The 22,677-nt window shown below is 39.5% G+C and overlaps 1 protein-coding gene and 1 pseudogene across 1 annotated transcript in view; one reads left to right on the top strand and one right to left on the bottom strand.

Moving 5' to 3' along the window:
- The window catches only part of EMB2410 (embryo defective 2410), a 541,348-nt gene that overhangs the window by 163,157 nt on the left and 355,514 nt on the right, over positions 1–22,677 (top strand). Inside the window, exons 5-6 of the mRNA XM_089441428.1 lie at positions 2,959–3,099; positions 6,385–6,447. Of these exons, the coding sequence (XP_089297554.1) occupies positions 2,959–3,099; positions 6,385–6,447 (204 nt within the window). The remainder of the gene's footprint in view (positions 1–2,958; positions 3,100–6,384; positions 6,448–22,677) is intronic.
- Positions 10,603–12,148, bottom strand: LOC149146935 (signal recognition particle subunit SRP54, chloroplastic pseudogene; annotated as a pseudogene).

Here is a 22,677-nt window from a genome sequence, read left to right as displayed (position 1 = left end):
ATTGTTTGTTACTTGTGCCAACAATTTTTTTTTTCGATTATAGTCAATACATGAATTACTAGTTGGTTAGCACATTTAGTACTAACATAATTACTATCTTCAGTAGGACTGATACATATTATAATATCTCTTTCTGCCGGTGATCCTTTGATTTTAAATAGTGTACTAACACATTTAATAAAAGTTTTAAGAAATATTTCCTTATTGGTTTTCATTTTTCGTCTTGGAATGAGATTTAGGGTTTTTAACGTAACCTTTTTTTTCTTTCTTTGATTACCTCTCTTAATATTCCTATTTTTTAAATTTAATTAATAAAATAATTTTAATTAATTAATATATAATTTTTTTTATTAAAAATTAATTAATTAATTATATAGTTATGAACTATATAATATAATTATATTTTAATATAACAATTAAGTTATTAACATATGGTAGTTTTTTTTTAATTATTATTTTTTATTTTATTTAAATTAAATCGTAATAGGCAAACCATACGACTTTTGGTCAAGTCGTATGCAAATTAAGCACACATTCGAGTTAGATGCATTCCGAGTTTAATGCGGGGCAGGGACAGGAGGACAGATGGTGAAATGGGGCAGCGGCTTAATCGACAATGCTACCGGTCGTAAGGACGTCGACTTGGCAGTTGATTTGGCGGTGGCGTGGAAACAATTGATTGTGCAACGACTATCGGAGGAAACCCAATCGAACAGCAATGCGGGGAAATCTATGTGTGACGACTATGGTATGTGATGGTAGCTGGTTCGACAACAGGATTTATAGTAGCTTTGTATATCCAACCAAGGTAGCAGACGAGAGAAGAGATCGAGGCTAGTGACACGGGAAGGGACAACAGACAAGGCAGGACGTGGGCACGACAACGGATGGGACAACGGAAGTGGCGAAGTGGCCAAGGATGATGGAGGTGTAGAGGGATAGACGCAGCGGGGGAGCGGAGGTGCAGACATCGTGGCCACGAGGGCAGGTTGCCTAGGATTGCCTTTGGCGGAGACAGTGGGTTCAACTAGTTGTCAGGGGAGAAGGCCACAACGACGACGACTTGGTTTTTATTTTTATTTATTATTATTTTTTGTATGTAATGATTTTTTTTTTTTTTTTTTTTTTTTTTTTTAATTTATTTATTATATATATATAGTTTTTTTTTTTATACTGATTTTCTTTTAATGGCAAAGGGCCAACTGGCGAATCAGCGATGGAGAAATTCCAAGCTTGCTGTAGTGAATCACTTCAATTATACGGCAACAACGTTGACAAATGTTGATGGCCAAGGGCCTAGATCGAAGAGCGTGGCTTTGTGTAGCGGTGACCAACCAGAGCACTGATTGCTCTGATACCCAACTGGTGAATCAATGACGAAGAAACTCCAAGATTGCTGTAGCGGATCACTTCAATTATACGGCAACAACATTGACAAATGTTGATGGCTAAGGGCCTGGATTGAAGAGCGTGGCTCTGTGTAGCGGTGACCAGCGAGAGGACCGATTCCTCTAATACCAAATGAAGCGAACAAAGTTCCTTCTATAGATTAATTACTCTAGAAGAGTTGGAATATAAAGATATCCACGATGATACAAATATTATATATTAAATGTATGAATAACAATGATGATACAATGAGAGCGAGAGGCTTGCTTATATACCAAGCGTGTGTCTCTTCATGGAGAGTCATGTCTCATTTAGACATGACTCTTCAATCTAATTACTAATTAACAAATCATTATTTATGATTATTATCATTTACATTATTTTACATTATTTCCTATATATATATATTCATAACAAGATCTCAAAAAAAAAGGAAAAATAAAGAAAAAATGAAATGTGTTGAAGGAAGTCTGCGCTAGGTCCAGGAACGGGTCTTATACGGGTCCATACAAGTCTGATATGAGTCTTATGCGAGTCCATAGGTTAGCAAGGGTCTTATGCGAGTCACCGCGGGTAAGGGTCTTATGCGCGGGTTCTATGCTTTAGACTTGTTTCGGCATATGACTAGTCAAGACCCGCGAGTCTTGAAGGGTCTTATAAGGGTCGTGCTTCACTAGTTCTAAGTGAAAATAAAACAAAACAAAGTGGAATATGGACAGTGAAGTGGAGAAAGTTTGCATATAAAACAAGTCGTAGTTGATTGGATCACATTCTTCATGTTTAAGCAATGTTTATAATCTTCCATCTTAAGGAATGAATCTGTCTTTAACTACCTTTTTATATCATGTTCAATTTCAATAATGACAAAATAAGTCTCCAAATAACTGATGCCCAAAGCATTATCTGAATCAGCATTATTGGTGCTAGTTAAACAGATAATTATTTGATTATTTTTTCCCAATAAAGACATTTAACCATGGGACTTATTCTTCGTTTTCTGAAGGTAATGTCTTCCAAGCAGGACACTCTTTTACAATGAAACCTACACCACTGGTATTTAACATGCAATACAACAGGAAGACATCTCCTGAACTTTAAAAGACTTGAAACATATGTTTCTATGACCAGACCAAATATAACTTGAAGAATAAAGTTTTATTCTTTGAATTTGAATGGGTCTGATCTTACAAACATAAGTTGAGTCTTTCAACCTCAGGTAAAATTGCTTAGATTGAGTCACAGGAGATGTCTTCTTGTTGTATTGCATGTCGATTTGTGGTGGTCTAAGTTTCATTGCAAATGTATCTCCTGCTTTGAAGATATTTCATTCAGAAAAAGAAGAATATGGCCCATGGTTAAAGTTTAATAGGGGTTATACCATACATTTTGGGTCAAGAATAAGTCATTTAACATTTTGTATGCAAATAATTTGTCATGAGATAGATATTATATTGAAAAAGCAGTAAAGTCTTATAGTTTTTTGATGCTTTTGATTTGAAATCCTAGCTTTATTGAAACAATTAAGCATGATGACTTCTAATTTATTGAAAATTATTTTTGAAATGTCAGGCTTTAAATGGAAGCCTATGCTTTCGTGGCCAGAGAATATTTTTGCATAATGCTCGTTGCTTCTTTGGTGAAGTGCCGTTGGAAGTTTCAGGAGATTTTGGAATAAATCCCGAGGATGGAGAGTATCACCTTTTGTGCCAGGTCTTCATTTTTTTCATCTTTTATTTCTGTTCCAATTCTTGTGCAAGTTGATGCATGATAAAAGTGTTATAGATGTGAATTTATTTTAGTGATATTTTTGGTGCTACTGAGTACCTTGTTTTATTTGGATGGTGATGAAGTACCATACAGTGTTTTGAATAGAATAATGATCTTTCAGTTGAAAAGAACTAAAAACTATGAATCGTTGGTTGTTTCTTCTTAATATGTTCCACAAAGCAATAGACGTGTGCATAGTACACTAAAGTCTAGATGCTGGTGAGTTCATATAGTACATTTTTAATTTATGATAACATAGTCAGATGCTTCTGCTGTGTCATTGTGGTAATGTAAAAATCAATATGATTGAGAGAGTGTAGATTTCCACAGTTGTTCATATGGAGAGAATTTTTCGAGATAGAACGGTCTCAATCAATATGGTTATTTAAGGATCAGTATAAATGTGGTTTTGCATGAATGCCCCTTGCTATTGTTGTAAATTCTGTCCTGGCTAACATTGATGCAATTCTCTATGCTTGACCTTGTTCTGTGCTTAATTCTGTAGAAAATTATGCTTTAGACCCAAACTGGTTCCAAGTTTAGTGAAGTCTCATCATGTTTAATGCCCAGCCCACATGTTTATTTGCTGCTGTCCTAAACATGAATATTTCATAAATTGAAACACATGAATCTAATCTACTTTTTTCGTTTTTCTGAGATAAAACACAAGCAACCCACGAAATTTTTACACAAAGGAATTTTGGTCAATAGACCTTGGGAAAACTCCGAAGGGAAAACCAGTGCGAGAGAGGAATTTCTTATTTCTTTCATAGAAATTTTGCAGCAATTATTACATCATTAAATGACAGACTTATCTCTTGGAAATTGTGCCCAGGTTTCGTAAAAAGTTGTGCTGACAGTCCCTTGATTTTCGTGCCAGCTACTGCTCCAAAAACTGTGCAGTAAAGACCTCGATTTCTGTGCCCAAACTCACTCAGAAATTAGTGCCTGACAGCCCCCTCGAAATTCATACCTCCTGTATGAATTTCCCAGCAGAAAACCCCCTCGAAAATTGTGCCTGCTCGATTTTTGCACTGTTCTGCTCTACTGACAGCCAGCAATTAATGCGCTAGGAGTCTTTGAATTTCATGCTGCTCTTTTGCTTCAACATCCCTTGAAATTTGTGCTCAGCACCCTTGAATATCATGCAGCTTCTGGCTGTGATTAATGCTCCTTGAAATTCACACTGGTACAGTGAACAGACTGCTGAAAAGTGCCTCGAAATTTGTGCTGTTGATGTACCTTGAGTTTCATGTCCTCTGTCCTTGAGAACTCACTGTACTTGCCGCTGTACTCCTCTGCTCCTGCTGTACTTGCTTTTTCAGCCCTCTTCTCCTCTTCTCCAAAGCTCATGAAGAATGAAATCATAATGGTGCCTTTTCCTCCCTTGAGTTTCCTCTTTGTTCTCTCGTAATGAAGAGTGAGCTAACACTATGATCTAATGGTTGAGATTAGATATTAGCCATTGAGATCAAGGGTGGCGATTTAATCTCTCATTGACCCACTTAAGTCACTTCATCCCCTAAATCACCTTTTCATTTAATTCACAAAAAGTCACATTATGACTTTATATCTCATAAAGTCACTTTAACTTTATATGCCATAAAGTTATGTCAGGGGGTCATGTTTGACACTTCTTCTTAGGCAAGACACCAAACCTAAGGAAACACTTGTCCTTGGTACACTTTTCTAACAAAATCCTGTTTTTATGCTTGCATGTTTGTTTGCTTATCATGCTTGTTTCAACAAATGATCATATTCATTTGGTGGCGTATTTTACCAAAAAGCTTTTCAACTCAGTGTAATAACATACATTACAATTTTGGGGAAAACTTAGTTATATAACACATATATCAATGGACGTGGTATGTGTCGTGTCTAATGCACACATTAATGTGTGTGATATTTCCAAGCATGCTAAATGGTTGTGCTGCGAATCATCATTTTAGAAGATAATTGCCCACATGACTGATGAATCTAAGGCATGTGCTGGTCTTGATGTATGCTTTACTGGACAGAACTCGAGTGTATCTCTGTGTAACTATGTGTTAGCTAAGCAAGCTAGTCATTTTAGACACCATTACTGGTCCATTACAGTATCCTGTCTGCAGACTTATACCTTCTCTGAGGATATCTGTTTGTTTGGAGTATGACAGTAATACTGTAATACATACATTAGTGATGTGGCAATGTTTTGTATTCGTAAACAATCTATGAGGGATCAAGATTGATATAACATCCGTCACTCTAAAGTAGGGAGAGACTTGAGAAGTCGGTCTTCAGATTCAAAAGCAAGAAATTAGCACTTGGGAAGATGATTCAAGTTTCCGCATTCCTGTTTGTCCCATATGTTTAGAACTGATCAAAGTTTTCAATGCAGTTCATTTGGATGCTGTTCAAATTTTTTAACCCATTTTGGGTTATAACATCTCTGAGGATGTCTGTTTGTTTGGAGTCTGACAGTAATACATACAATAATGATATGGCAATGTTCAGGTGTGTGAACAATCTACGTACGAGGGATCAGGATTGATATAAATTCTGTCACTCTAAAGTTTTGAGAGACTTGAGAAGCTGGTCTCCATATTTAACCACAAGAACTTAGCACTTGGGCAGATGATGCAAGTTTCTACATTTCGATTTAGATTGTCCCATATGTTTAACACCGATCAAAGTTTTCAATGTAGTTCAATTGTATGCTGCTTAAAACTTTGAACCTATTTTGGGTTTATACCTTCTCTATGGATATCTGTTTGTTGGGAGTGTGACAGTAATACATACAATAGTGATGTGGCAAGTTTCAGGTGCGTAAACAATCTACGAGGGATGATGATTGATATAAAATATGCCACTCAAGTAGGGAGAGACTTGAGAAGTTGGTCTCCAGATTCAACAGGAGGAAATTAGCAATTGGTCAGATGATGCAAGTTTCCACATTCCCATCTAGATTGTCCCATGTGTTTAACACTGGCCAAGGCTTTCAATGGAGTTCATTTGGATGCGTTTCAAAATTTTTAACCTATTTTGGGTTTACTTTGTAGCGAGTCTGGACCATTTCTTTTGAACAAAGTCTAATTTTTATTTGCCAGAGATTGCAAAATGTTAAACATAGGTTAATAATAAGCTAAAGTTTTGAAAAATTTCTCAAGTCTTTTTCTACATGGTGTTTAGAAGATATGAATATTAACTGGAGACTGTATCCTCATTAGGGATTTTGTTTGATGACAGGTTCCGAATGTTGAAGTCAATGCTCTTATGAGGACCCTTGACGCAAAGCCTCTGTTGTTTCCTGTGAGTATTGGATGGTAACACTCTTTATGATCATTGCATTATATTATTTTGAATTGTGTTTCACTGCTATTGAAATCCCTTGAAGTGTATTCCATGCTGTGAATTATGTCAGGATTTACATGTTTGCTTCTCTTCAGTCTAATTTTTCTTCCCATCATTTGTCTTTTTGGTAAGGCAATATTGCAAGAGTGTAAAGAACTAAATTTTCTGACATGTTTCTGATTTTGGTGATATTGAACATTGTAACACTGATGATATTGAACTAAATTTTCTGACAAAGTTCGTATACTTCAGTGGTTATCTCTGATACCAATGTAACAAACAAGGTTTGTATATTTAAAAGTTAAATACTTAAGAAGACTTGGAATATGAAGATCTCCATTGAAGATACAATATATATATTAAAATGTATGAATGCGAATTATGTACAAATGAGAATGAGAGCCTGTTTATATACCCTAGACAGGTACCTTTTCACCAACGGTTATGACCTTAGGGACATACCTCTTCATTAACTAATTACTAGTTATATAATCATTATTTAGTGTTTTTATTGTTTACATTGTATAATATTATTTTATATATATTTTATTCATAACATTGCCTTCCTCCTTAAAAAGCTTTGTCCTCAAAGCTTGTTGATGAAAATGCTTGATCTCGTTTTTGGTTTCGAATGTCTTTTCGTCTTGGAACTATCATCTTCATTGATACAAGCTGATATATGATCTTTTGAGTGATAAACAAAACTGTCGAACTGAGAAAGGATCTGACCATTCTAAATGAATCTATTGTAGCAGCTACAACCACCCTCCAAAATTTTGCCTTAGCTTCATTTTAGATGTTGATTTGGGGTAGCATTGGATGCAGACTAGCCATGAAAATTGGTGGAGAGGCTAAAGCACATGAGATCTCCAAGACTCAGAAATGGTTTGGGGAAATTCTGCCCGGTGAAGGAGATATTAAAATAATTAATATTTTGAATGGGTTCCTAAGTCTAAACTTAGGAAAATAAAAATATTAATGGGCAATAATATAAAATTGGGTTAGAAGGTTCTAAATGACACGGATCAAGCCAAATCTAATCTTAGTCGTTGATTAGAGATGTAATCTCGGCCGTTGAAGACTCAACAGAAAAAGTATAAGAGGAGGCTTGAGGGTTAGTTGGAGACACCAGAGTGATCAATCAGTTCGATTTTCTTGAGTGAGGTTTGCTAAGAGAAATTGAACCAGTGATTAGAGTTGCAATGAGGGACAATGAGTATGAGGCGGAGAGGCAAAGATAGTGCTAGAAGACTAGCGTAGAGGCAGACGCAGAGCTAGAGGGAGCCACGCAGAGGCCAGAAGGGCCTGCTTCATCCACGCAGAGGCTGCAGAAGTGACACAGAGGGCCAGGGAGGCTGCGCAAAGCCTTAGAGGGCTGACACAAAGGGTTTCAAGCTAACATAGAGGCCAGGAGGGCTAATGCAATGCTTCAGATTGTGCTGGAGAGGGTTTCGTGGGGCAGATTTTCAGAATATCTACTTCCGAAGAGGGGTATTATTGCCAGATTTTTTATCTTTGTCGAGTGAGCCAGTTTGGCATCAAGCGTACTCAAGAAAAGTTGCTTAATAATAAAACCTTCAAAACCGCTGTATCGGTTTTCTCAAGTTGGGTTTTTCCGGGGACGATTGTCCAAAAATAACGATGTCCCTTGTGTGTTTGTCTATTTCTTTCAGGTGTTGATCTGTAGATGGTTGAGACTGTATTTTGTTTCTTTCAGTGTTTATATGGTTAAATAACTTGTTAGTAATTAAACAAGTAGGCAGATTAAAACAGAAAATACAAATAAAATTTCTAACGGGTAATACTTAGAAATTTCAACATTGGAGCCTCCCTACCAGCCATCCTTAGCAGCATGTCTTGCACTGTCAAGTACATAGGCTTCAGTTGAGTTTCATTGGCTTGCCAGCTTGTGCATGTCAACTTTTTTGTCTCCCACCCGCAGGCTGGCATTCCAGACTTAGGTAATTTTCTGGCTGAGATGTTCAGTTAGAAAATTGCGCAATTCTGGAGGGGAACCAACCTTCCCTCTAGAAATTGCGCAATTTTGCTGAGTTATAGAATTGCGCAATCCAGCCAGGCAATCCTCCCTCAGAAAATTGCACAATCTAGCTCGACATTGGGCTTCAACGCATAAATTGTTCAATTCTGGGAGGCAGTGACCTGTTGACCCCAGAAATTGCGCAATGCCTGAGGGATAGCCAACCCTGCTCAACCCAAAAACTGCACAAATCCTTTCACAGGCTTGCAGACTGCTACATGTGCCTTCAGGTTGACCGGTTCCCTCCGGGACTGAGCAATCTTGATTTGCAAGCATGGGCTGTTTTTTTCCAAAATAGCAAAAAGCAACATGCAAAAGGCATCCCTAAATTTTAGGGATATATTTTTAGTAGCTGGAGGTTACATGCAAATATCGTTTTAAAAACTTCCCTCCAAGTGTTGCTTTTTCCTAGATTTGTGGCATGCGTGTTATAATCTCGATCTTATCAAAACTCATTTGTCAGATGCTGCAGAGCTTATTCCTCACATCGATCTTGCAACTCTGACATCCCACATTGCATCTAGGAGTCTTCGACACATTCAACTAAGCTTTTTCAGGGTAAGTCTGCTTTTCATGTCTTGTGCTATGTTTCTATCGCTTTTTGTATTTCGTTTTGTGTAAGTGCTGCCTTTCAATGAATGCTTGCTGTCCTTTTGAAGCATGTTAGCTTGTAGAAGCACTGTTTCAGTTTTTCATTGCATCACATTGTTGTCGCATGTATGACACTGAAGCATAAAAACTGATACTTAAGCAAGAAAACTGATTGCTTGAAAATTTGAATATAAAAATACACACAAGTATTAAAATAATAATTTATTAATATATATAAAATTGTACAAGTGATGATTGTTACAATGAGGACCCGCATATATATACCTAAGCAGGTGTCCTTTCGTGAATGGGCGTGTCTTTTAGACATGCCTTCTCACTTAACTTAATGACTATATAACCTAATTAATATTTGATTATTTAATATTTATATTTATTTTATTTATTTACTTGTTATGAATTATATTCATAACATAGCCCCTTCCTTCAGAAGCTTTGTTCTCAAAGTTGTATTGCTGGCAATTGTCTTTGCTGTTGTCGTCTCGGCATATGGAAGGTGGAAGGTCTCTGTCACTCGTGGCTCACTAGTAACTCTATTTTGAGTCCAAGGTTGTCTTCCTTCTTTTTTTTTATTTAAGATTTTTTTTTTTAAATAATAATTTAATTAATTAAAATATATTAATTAATTAAATTATAATTATAATATATTAGTTATAAATATGACTTTATATAATAGTTATAAATATAACACTACATATATTTTTTCCGAACCCTATATATATATTTTTTAATTGATTAATTAATTAATTCACAAATATATAATATCGTTATATTTTATTTATATATATATATTAATTCTATATAAGGGCGAATATATATATTATATAGTTCATTTTTTAATTAGTCGATTTGAGCGTAATTTCTTTTGAACCTGTGCTGGGCCATGTTCGTTGGTCACGTCAGTTGACCCCGTACCTGACACCGTAACCTCATCGCGTTTTAATGTCGTGGACCCTTCCGTCTGATGGCAGTGTCGACCAGCGAACGCGATGCAGTGTTCCACAGTGGCCGTTGCTAAAACCGCAGACACCCGGCTTAAGTCTCAGCGCGGTGTAAACGTCAGCACGATAGCCAGGGTTGTACGTTAGTCCTGCCCAATGGGTCGAACATTGGCCAATGCAGGTGCAAAACAATAAGGAACAATGCGAATGGGGGCGATGGACGATGACAACTGTAGAACAAGACAACGGCAGGGGCAACCTTTGTCTTAACGCTTGTGCGTGTGCGGGTTGTCGGAAATGGCCACAGTCTGCGGAAGTTGTCGGGGGGAAAGCACAATGGGGAGGGGACGCAGAGCAGCGTATGCAGTTGGGAGGAGGAAGGTAGCAGAGGCAGACAACGAAACCGTTGCAACTATCGATGTGTTCGAAATAGTAACCATCCACGACATGCACCGTATCATGACTGTAATTGCCTGAACCATTCTCGATGCCCGAATAGTTATGTGCCCATGCACGGCCAACCATTTAAGCATTTTGGTACCTACCAGAATCTACAACAATTTTCCTTTCCTCTTCAGTCATTGCATTGATCATCGATTCTACAATTCTCAGACTCTTTTCTGCTTCACGAATCTGTGCAGCAGATATCTTCCCCATACCAGGGATCATTCCAATCACCTGATTCATAGAACCCATTCGTGCAATAGCACGGGTCTATTTTAGGAAGTCATTGAAATCAAACTTTGACTCCATGATCTTCTTGTGCCTCTTCTTGTATCATAACTTGCTGTGCCTTTTCAACAAATGAAAGGACATCTCCCATTCCTAAGATGTGGCTAGCCATGCGATTAGGGTAGAAAGGCCCAAGGTCTTCCATGTGTTCTCCCTGTCCAACAAATTTGATGGGTTCACTTGATACCTCTCTAACACTAAGAGCTGCACCACCCCTAGAATCGCCATCAAGTTTAGTGAGTATGGCCCCAGTGATTCCAATTTCCAAATTGAATGTTGCCACCAAAGCCGCAACTTCTTGGCCAGTCATTGCATCAACCACAAGGAGAACCTCTGTAGGATTCACAACCTGCTTTACTTGCTTCAGTTCATCCATCATACTTTTGTCTACCTGCAGTCTTCCTGCAGTGTCCACAATGACCACATCCATGCCCTTCTTCTTTGCCTCTTCCAAACCCTGCTTTGCTATTTCCATTGGAGTCACTTTTGTCCCTGCTTCGTACACAGGGACTTCCACCTGCTTTCCGAGAATTACAAGCTGATCGATAGCAACAGGCCTATATACATCAGCTGCAACCAACATACAATTCTTGCCTTTCTTCTTGAGATAAAAAGCCAACTTTGCACAAGCTGTCGTCTTTCCAACACCCTGTAGACCCGCCATCAATATCACAGTAGGACCAGTTTTTGCAAAATCCAATTTTGCAACCTCTCCTCCCATTAGTTTCACGAGCTCATCATTCACCACCTTTACTAATTGTTAATCAGACCTAACTCCTTGAACAACTCCCACACCAATGGCCTGTTCAATAATGACCTTTACAAACCTTCAGACAACAGGTAGACTCACATCTACTTCTAAAAGAGCTCTTCGGATATCTCGCATGGGCTCTGCCATGTTCTCCTTGGTCAAAACATATTGCTTCCTCAGTTTGGACCAGGCTGCTTCAAGGCTGGTTGTCAACTGCCCAAACATTTCTGCTCTTACAAGATACATGAACACGATCAATGGACAAGTCGAAATGTTGGGGCTTGAAGGATCATTTTCGTCTTCATTTTCATTATCATTAGAATCATCATCTTGATCTGTATCATTCTCATATTCAACACTATTAACATTTTGATCGAATTCTTATTTTTCTTCTTCCACATTTTTCTCTTCATCATCTTCGTTATTATTGATTTCCTTTCAACATTCTTTAACTTCTGCAATTGATTTTTCTAATCGCTGAAATGCTTCTTGAATACTAAACTGCTCGACGCAATCAGGACGTGAACGTAATGGCACATTGTGCGGCGAACAACATTCAAAGACTCGCATCATTATATTGTGCGCCATGGCTCTGATACCACAAGTATTAAAATATTAATTTAGTAATATATATAAAATTGTACACGTGATGATTGTTAGAATGAGGACCCGCATATATATACCTAAGCAGGTGTCCTTTCGTGAATGGGCATGTCTTTTAGACATGCCTTTTCACTTAACTTAATGACTATTTAACCTAATTAATATTTGATTATTTAATATTTATATTTATTTTATTTATTTACTTGTTATGAATTATATTCATAACAGACATTGTTTTTGACCTCACGGTGGCCGTTGCGGCGATTCACTTCACACACATGCTGTTTTCCCGTTTTCTGAATCTTGCATTCATTATTTGCATGCATGATCATTCACTCTTGTTTACAGTCAATCTCGCCATGCATTCCAACTTTCTCATGTTTTTAGTCGCCTGTCGGTGGGTCTGGGCTGCCTTGGCCCAAACCTTGCCTTGCCCGACCAACAATGCGCATTTTTTGAGAATGAAGGCTTTGCCTTCCTCCCAAAAAATGCGCAAATTTGGGAAGCACTGGCCTCCAGGCTTGCATTACACAATTCTGGGAGGCAGTGCCTTGCTGGCCCTAGAAATTGCACAATGTAGTTTGCTGGTTTGCATGTCACTGCTGACTGAAATTGCGCATTGCGCAATTTTAGTCCTCAGCAAGCTAGGCTGGACTGTGCATTCGCAGTTCTAGCAGTTAGTCAACATTCTGAAAGCCCGGACTATGCCTTGCGCAGTTTTGGCAGTCAGTCTCCCAGTCTCCCGGTGGAAATTACAAAATCTTCACAATCAATCATACAAGTATTGTGCAAGTCAGTCCTCAAGTTTGTTTTGGTTTTCAATTAACGGATTGCTTGCCATGAGTGTTGCTATGTCTCCAAGTATCTGTTGATTTGAGGTAGCATCAGATGTGCCCTAGCCACGAAATTTGGTGGAGAGGTTGGGGCACATGAGATCTCCAATACCCAGAAAGGGTTTGGGCAGATTCTAAACTGATCAAGAGATATTAAAATAATTAATATTTTTAATGGATCCCTAAGTCTAAACTTAGGAAAAATAAAATATTAATGTGTATTAATATGAATCTGTGTTAGAATGGTCCAAAAGGCATGGATTAAGCCAGATCTAATCTTAGCTTTTGATTAGGGACTTAATCTCGACCGTTGATATGTCAACAGGAAAAGTATAAGAGGAGGTTTGAGGGTCACTTGGAGAGGACACCAGAGTGATCAATCATTCTATTCTCTAAAGCGGAGTTTGCTAAGAGAGAGAATCATTGATCGGGAGAGTAGCTGAGAGGCATTGAGCACAAAGAAACAGAGAAGGCAGAGATTGTGCTGGGAGAGCAGCATAACAACCAAGGAGAGTGACACAGAGCTAGCAAGGGCTCACGCAGGGCCACGCAGAGGCAGCGAAGTGTTGCGCAGAGCACCAGAGAAGCCAGCTTGTTTGATGCAGAGGCCCAGAGAGCTGACGCAGGGCTTCCTGGGGCTGACGCAGGCCAAGATAGACTGACGCAGGGCCAATGTGAGACAGAGGGGTTGACGCAGTCCGGATTGGGCAGACGCTGGGGTTGCAGAGCAGTTTTGTGCTGAGGAACTGTCGGAAGGATTTTCCGGGGTTTTAGCTAGGAGATTTGTCTCAAACTGTGAGGTATAGCTGCTAAGGAAATTGTCTGTTGGGTAGGCCAGTTTCGGCACCTAGATTGTACTCTGATATTGCTTAATAAGAAAACCCTCAGATAGTTGCACTGATTTTCCCACATTGGGTTTTTCCGGGGACATTAGTCCAAAAATAATGGTGTCATGTGGTGTGTTTGTTCTTGTTTCTTTTAGTTGTTGATCTGTAATATGTTGAGCATGCACTGATGTTTATTTTCAATATTTACTTTGTAAATAACTTGTTAAAGAAAAATAACAAGTAGGTAGGAATAAATCAGAAAAAGTGCATGAAGGGTTTCTAACTAGTAAACTTAGAAACTTCAACATGGTATCAGAGCGTGATTGCAGATCAGAGAGGACTAAGAGACATCAGCCGAGCGAAGCAATAGTAGCAGAAAACAACTGTCTCAATGATTTGAAAATGGGGCTCTTAGGCTTCTTGTCTAGCTTACAAGAACCTCTCCCACTTCCAAAGCTTGAATTTTCCCAAGTCTATTTGATTAACCAATGCGGAATTAATGCTTGAAAATATATGCATATGCTTGTATTTATTGTTGGCTATTAAGTGCTTTAAAATTTGCTGTGTATGCTGATATTTAAATGTGCTTGAACATATATATAAATGCATATAACAGTGAATAATATAGCAGTAAAAACAAACACATGAGACAACAGTTTAATTAGGAGTTCACCCACAACTCTTGGGCTACATCTCTGTGAGCTCTAGTCAACTCAACTAGGCTCTCTGGGATTATGGTATTAGTCTTTTTACAAGCTCCTGGCCCAACTCTTGCTGTTCCACACAAAAACAGTGGGTTTAGAGACCATTTAATCCCTTGGCTCTTGAAGCTCTGGCCCTTGGCTCTTGGCTCTGACTCTGGCTCTTGGCTCTGGCTCCTTGGCTCTTTGGCTCTTCGCTTTGGCTTCTTTCTGCCTTCTGCAACCTTCAACTCTCTGGCTTTTCACTTGAACTTCAAGTGACCCCAAAGGCTCCCTCAACTGCTTTTTTTTCTTTTTCTGCGCTGCCTCCTTGGCTTCTACGCTGCCTCTTTGGCTTCTGCTTCACAGCAAAACCCCAACGATAACCTTCAACAACAACAACAACTCGGCCACCGTCAACAACTCAACAGCCCCCAGTCTTTGACATTCATGGCTTAAAAGCCAAATCGGTGCTGTCTGTTGGTTTTCCCTTTTGGGCTCTCTGTCTTCCTACCACAATCCGTTCAAATCCCGTCTCTGGGCATTAGCAATAATTGCTAAACGACCTTAGGGATGTACGCCACCTATTTGGTAACGGAAGGGGTCTATTGGCGCTTTGAATCCTTAGAAAATGGTCGCTCTGTGTTTACACAGAGAACGTTGCAATACACGGAAAAATCCGCATAAACATTGTTCGCTGGACTATAAACATTCATAACTGTGCTTTACAGTGCCATCGAGTCCGCTTGGGAATCGCTATCACATATCGCAATTGGCCTGCCCCATGGTTTCCCCTTTGTATTTTAAAATACATTGAAACGGTGAAAATAATGCAAACATGGCTTTGGCGGATTTCAAATGTTATACATTTTCATTCTCGAACCCTTTTGGGTCCGGTTTACATCGCATCACGCTTCCCTTCGCTTTTCGTTTATTAAACGAAATATGCGAAAATGCATGTAAAACTGCCTTTTCAATGGACTTCAAAATATATCAAATGTTGTTTACCGCCCCGTCGGGTCCGACCATCGCATCAGGCATATATATATATATATGTATATCGGCCCCGCTCCACTGTAATGTGCCGACGCGATATTGCGATGTGACTTGTCGCAATCGCATATCGCATAAGCCCACGGGCTTCCCATATACACGGTTCATGCCAATGCCGATTGCAATCGCTGATCCGCTTGTCACCACCGATGCGATATGCCGATCGGCTCTGGACCGTTGATCGGCCAGATTCGACAGCCCCTGTGCAACCATTGTTTAAGCCTTCGATAGCCTTGTTTTCATGGTTTTCTTCATGTTTTTAAAGCTCGATAGTGTTATCCGCCTTCTCCATAACTTCTCTTTTTTTGGTGGTCTTGCCCTTTTGGGAGATTTGGAAGACTTAGAGGGTTTTTAAACCCATTATTCAAGGGATTTTGCCTCTTTTTCCTTTGAAAAAGGGCAACTTCATTTTATGATAGCTTTCTCATTTGAAGTCCGTTTTCGCCCATTTAAGTTGCGTTGGATTCAGAATGGAGGGATCCCTGCAATGAGACTATTTCTGAGAGTAGAATGCGACTTTCATTTTCCTCTGATTTACAAAGGATTTGTGCCATTTGGCACCTTTTACCTCTTATGTGAAGTTTTTTAGACTTAGAGGTTTATTCAAGATCCATTTTTGGATCACGCCTTCCCACTAAGAGAACTTTTGGTCTCCAAAAGACTGATACATTGATCTGAATAGTAAATAAGAGTGAATCACCCTCTTCTTTCAGCCTCCCTACACTTGCCTTTGCATAGTGCCTTTGAACCAAAGTTTTGACCACTTCTCTTCTTTGGATGGGCTGGTCTTCCTGAGAAGAGCTGTCTTCCTCCTTGCCTTCCTACAGAACTTCTTCTATATTGGTCATAGAAGGTAGTTTGAGCTTCTTTGCCTTGATCATTGATCCAAGGTGGCTCAACAAATGTGAAGTACATCTACTCCACAAAACTTTCATTTGTACCTGTTTGACAAGTTGCCAACAACAACTATTAACAACAATAGGCATACAGAAAACAACTGGATGGAATAAACTCCTGCTTCAACAAAAGAAACAGATTTTCACATCTTGTGAACACTTCCATGCAGTGATGCGGGGGAGCGCCCCCCCCCCCTTCGAACCCGCTCCCGAAGCGCGCTCCGGGCGGGAGCGGCTCGGGAGCGGGTCGGGAGCGCGCTCCCCAAATCGCTCCCGGATGGGAGCGATTTTCGGGAGCGCGCTCCCGTAAAAAAATTTGCGCTCCCTGGTCTGTGAGGGAGCGCTTCAGGGAGCGATCGCTCCCGCGCTCCCGGAGCGCTTTTTAATGCCCGGGAGCGATCGGGGAGCGATCGCTCCCGGGCATTAAAAAACGCTCCGGGAGCGAATTTTAGTGAACCGGGAGCGGTTCGGCGGAAAAAAATTCTGCGGACCCGAAAAAAACAAAAAATTTAACTAATTTTTTTGGGTTTATAAGCCCAATGGGCCAAAACAAAATCATTTCAATGAGATTCAGCTTGAGTTTGAGAGCAAAGGAGCAAGGAGCAAGAGCTGAGGAGCAAGGAGCCAGAGCTGAGGAGCGAGGAGCAAGTGCCAAGGAGCGAGGAGCAAGCTTGCAGAGGTAAGTAACTTAATCATTTAGTTAGTTTAGTTGGTTAGGTAGTTAGTTTGTTTAGTTTAATTTACCTGTTTGAGTTTAAAGATCATTAATTTAAATTAAATTAATAAATTAAATGAATTAATCCCAATAAACTAAATTAATTTGCAGATTCAAGACTCAAACCCTACAAACATCAAACACGATGGACCTGGGGATTTTTATTGGCATTTTCCTCTTCCTGGTCCCTTTTCTGGTTATTATGGTGGTGGAGAGTAGGAAACGGAGGGGGCCTGAAACTGAAGAGGTGGATGAAGAAGCCGGAGGAAGTCAAATAGGTGAAAACCCCAGTGAGGAGGATGTGGAGGGTGAACATGAGGGTCAAAAAACTAAACAAGACCAAACTCCATTGTGGAAATATGTTCAGAGGCCTGAAACAGGGAGAGGGGGTGGAACCACTAAATTTCATTGCCCCCATTGCAACAATGATTTCACAGGCTCATACACCTGTTTGAGAAGACACCTTTGCGGGAAAAGGGCATGGGATGGAGAGAAACAAATAGGAATCAGAACTTGCGACGCGGTGTCAACAGCAGATAGAGCCAAATACATAAAGGAAGAGGAGGACGCCCAATACAAAGCAAAAAGATCAAGGGGTTTCTTTGAAAGCTCACAAAGAACTCCTTCAGCATCCTCCCAAGGCAGTGGATATGGACATGGAGGCTCAGGGTCATCATCTTTACGCCGTAGAACCATATCAGATTTCCTTGATGAGGGGTGTAGGAATGATGTGGATTCAAAAATTTACAGGTTCCTCTATGCAAATGGGATACCATTCAATGTTCTACGCTCACCTTATTGGCACGAAATGGTTTCTGCCATAAATGATGCCCCTAAAGGATACAAGAGCCCTGGGTATGACAAGGCAAGAACAGTTGGCCTTGATCATGAAAAAGCAAAAATATCACATTCTTTGAATAAAATGACAAGTTCTTGGACTGACAATGGGGTGTCCATTGTATCTGATGGATGGACAAATGTAAAAGGCAAGCCATTGATAAGTGTTCTTGCTGTGTCCCGAAGTGGTCCCATTTTTCTAGCTGCACATGATTACTCAGACAAGTTCAAGACCGCTATCAACATTGCAGAAGCATTGCTTGAAACAATTGAGCGTATTGGCCCATACAATGTCATCCAAGTCATCACTGATAATGCTCCTAATTGTAAGGCAGCGGGAGCAATTATTGAGGATAGATACCCGAACATATTTTGGTCTGGATGTTTGGTTCACACATTGAACCTTCTGTTGCATGATATTGTCATAAACAAAAATGAACAATACCAATGGATTGGTGATTTGTACAAGAGAGGAAAAAAATGATAAAATTTATTACAAATCATAGCAATACCCATGGCCTTTTCCGCAGTCACTCGAGATTGGAGTTGCTGAAGATTGCGAGGACTAGATTTGGTAGCTATTACCTCACCTTCAGGCGCCTTTTGAAGGTAAGAGAGGGTTTAGCTAGCATGGTATCAAGTCCAAATTGGCAGGTGTTAAAGGAAAGGGCTACAAATGTAGCTGACATTGCAGGTTTTGAAACGGTGGAGGAGGCCGCTCTTGATGGGCAGTTTTGGACAACTGTGAGACAGGTATTGGATTTCACCAAGCCAATTTATAACATGATTCGGTTTGCAGATACAGACAAACCAGTGATTGGCGAGGTGTATGAGCAAATGGATACCATGTTGGGGGAAATAAAAGACATTGTTAATAACAGAGATCCCGACTTGTACAATCTGATTCACGATTGTGTGTGTGAACGGTGGAAAAGGCTTAACCTTCCACTACATTGCTTGGCGTATATCCTTACGCCAAAATACTACTCAGATTCTTGGTTGGGCAAACCTGCAGCAGGGGGTGGTGTTAGGACCAAACCCCATTTAGATCGAGAGGTAACTAAAGGATATCTGGATGCATTAGAAAAGTTGGTGCCTGACAGGGAGGAATGTGCAGCTGTGCGCCTTGAAATAGGCAGATACTTCACTGGCAGTGGTTTGTATGGTAACTTCCATGCAATGGACGACAAAGATAAATTTGATTCTCTCACATGGTGGGAAACATATGGCGGCGACGGACTTTTGCAAAAATTGGCATTGAAAGTTCTTGCACAGGTTGTAAATTCTTCTTCTGCAGAGAGGTGTTGGAGCACCTACAGTTATATACATAATGTGAAAAGAAACAGGCTCAACGAAAACCGAGCAGAAAGCTTGGTTTATGTGCACTACAATTTGAGGTTGTTGAGCCATTACTGTGATCGGGCTAATGAAGATCCCACATATAAAATTTGGGACAATCACCCTGAGGACGACAATTTGGAGGATGGCATTGTACATATGGAAGAACTAGAAGATGAGCTTGTACGGGATGAAGCTGAAGCAGCTGCAGCAGCCATGCCACCTCCACCTCCACCATCCAGTAGCAGTTCTCGGGGCCCGAGTCTTGTTCCATTGTTGTCGCCACCTCCATCGACACCCTCGCGTGGAGGCTCTAGTTCTGGTCGTCGGTCTGGGCGGGAGACTCCTAGAAGACCGCCAAGACCTACTTATACTCCTGGAGACTCTCGTGGCAAGGACCACTTGTAGATTTACAGTTTACTTGTCTTTTTTAGTTTCTATTAGACTTGTCACTTTAGTTTTCATAACTGTTCAGTGTTGAGTTTTGAGTCCTTGACTCTTGACTCTTTCATATCATTATGACATTATGATATTTTTTGTAAACATTATATCACTGTGACAATGAAAATTTGAAGTTTGAAGTTGGGCCTTGGCAATTATAACTCATTGGTAATGATTGTGAATTATGAATATGATGCTTTGTGAAAGACTAAAGTTGTTTCATTTCATCTCATTATTCATGTTTCATTTTATAAATTTTTAACATTTCATATCATGTTAACAGTTAGAAGTTAGGACTTAGAAATATCTTCGATATTACTTCTTGTAATGGTTAAACTTGGCTTACAAGTACAACTTGTTACTTTGGTGATCAATGATGATAAATGTTATTGAATTGAATGTTATTTTAATTTATTATTTTACTAAGGTTGATGACGATTATAATTTCTAGATGATTGATGTGATATGGTTCAATGATCAATTTATGTTTTTTTATGTTTTTTATGTCTATTTCATCATTCTACATGTTTTTGTTGACATATATGTATCAAAAATTAAAAAATATAAAAAATATATATATTTTTAAAAAATCGCTCCGGGATTCGCTCCCAAACCGGGAGCTTCTGAAAATGGTCGCTCCCGCTCCCGCTTCCGCTCCCTCCGTTCCCGCTCCCGCTCCCAAGTAACACTGCTTCCATGTCTTACATCTACATACAAATGATGGACTAGACAACAAGCTCACAAAACATGCCTTTAAACAAATGACCCTTGAAGTCAAGCATGTAGAAAAAGATCATTAGGACTCTTTTTCCAAAAAATGAAACTTTCATCATTATCTCCATTTGGAGACCAAGTTAACTTCTTTCAAGTCAACATGGCATCATATGCATGTCAAAGGAAGCAACCCTACAAGTTAATTACACCAATCCCTTTCAAAGGTACTACCCTTGCTTGCACATCAGCATCAGCATGTGAATCATTTGAAACACATCATTCATGGAATCTTCACTTCCATTTCTGCCATCTTCTCTTTCCACTTTCTTTAGCTTTGGTGGAAGCATTGTTGGATTCAATGTCCAACACTTTGTAGCAAGATGTCCTTGCTGATGGCAGTAAGTGCACTGCATGTACGTCCTCTTGACAACATGATTTGCCTTGTCCAATGGACCTTTGGCTACTTGCTTCTTTTCCTTCTTCTGCTTCCTGTATGCGGCCATTCTCTTCCAACATCTAGAAACATCATGGTTATCCAAACCACAAAAGGAACATGCAACCCTTCCCCCATATTATGTGGAAATTTATCATGCTTTGCAAAATCAAAAGGAATATAATTAGAACCAGATTTATACCTACCTCTTTCACCTTTATTGCCTTCATGAGGAGGTGAAGCAAATGAAGAAGTGGCTCCCTTTGGAACACCATCAAACTCTTCAAGGCTGTTAGAGTCTCCCCAACTCTCTGGTTCAAGTGTGTGCTTCTAAACAACTGCGTCCTGCAATTGATGTTTCAAGCTATTGTATTCCTCTTGGATACAACCTTCACACTTTTGAGGTAGAGGACATGAAATGAAACTCCTTCTTGGGATTGTTTCAATGGCTTTCATGGCAGCTTTGGAATTCTCTCCATAAGACTGTCCACAGCCAAGACCCAAATATTTAGGCCTTTCTTCAACCATTATTGGTTCAACAATACCTTGTGCATGCTTTCCCAAGCCCTTTCCTTCATAGCCCATCTTGGACATTAGCTTGGAACCTATGCCTTTCGCATGTTTCTCAAAAGAACGAATACAAGCATTCTCAGAAGAATTTGAAGACAAACTGGAATGGATTACCTCTTCTTCAAGCTGGTACTTGACTAAGGCTTCTTGGGCAATAAAGAGCTGTGTTTCCAGCTCATGCATCCTCTTCAGGTTCATATTTGCAATATGAAGTTGCCTCTCCATTTCCTGCAATTTGTCAGCAAGCAACTGCTTCTCTTCCTTCATGGAATTCAGTTGCTTTTTAAGCATGCTGCTCTTCCTTCGATCCTCATACATTTATCTCACCATATCCATCATGGTGGACAAATCTTGCTTCATGTCTTCATTAAAGAGTCTCATGAAGAGAACAGAATTTGAGGACCCAATTGTAGAAGTTGTCATTATGCCAATGCACAAAAAAAATTTCAACAAGATAAATAAAGAGCTTATTTAACAACCTTTTGCAACAAACCTCTTGTGCTCCAAAGATTGCCTTGAGGTCCTGGGATAGAACAATGCCTTCAACCCTTCTCCTGCTTGTCCTTCCTGGACTAAGCTATCAATAGCTTTCCCTTCACCTCTACAAACTTAGCAAATAGTCAGTCTGCAAACAAGCATACAATCAACGTCTTGCTGTTCAAACACCTTTCAAACAAGCAGTCTTTGCTCTGTCAATCAAGAATTCTGATATAACCTTCTTAAAGGTGTGGTTAATCAATCTTAAGCTTTGATACCAATTGATCTGAAAATGGGGCTCTTAGGCTTCTTGTCTAGCTTACAAGAACCTCTCCCACTTCCAAAGCTTGAATTTTCCCAAGTCTATTTGATTAACCAATGCGGAATTAAGAAATGCTTGAAAATATATGCATATGCTTGTATTTATTGTTGGCTGTTAAGTGCTTTAAAATCTGCTATGTATGCTGATATTTAAATGTGCTTGAACATATATATAAATGCATATAACAACGAATAATACAACAGTAAAAACAAACACATGAGACAACAATTTAATTAGGAGTTCACCCACAACTCTTGCGTTACATTTCCGTGAGCTCTAGTCAACTCAGCTAGGCTCTCTGGAATTATGGTATTAGCCTTTTTTACAAGCTCTTGGTCGAACTCTTGTTGTTCTACACAAAAACAATGGGTTCAGACA

Source organism: Pinus tabuliformis, chromosome 9 (assembly GCF_031772625.1).
Source record: "Pinus tabuliformis cultivar Carrire ecotype Pingquan chromosome 9, CPIR1, whole genome shotgun sequence".
NCBI lineage: Eukaryota > Viridiplantae > Streptophyta > Pinopsida > Pinales > Pinaceae > Pinus > Pinus tabuliformis.
Note: the sequence above shows the minus strand (reverse complement) of the source record. Positions and strands in the feature narration are given on the sequence as shown.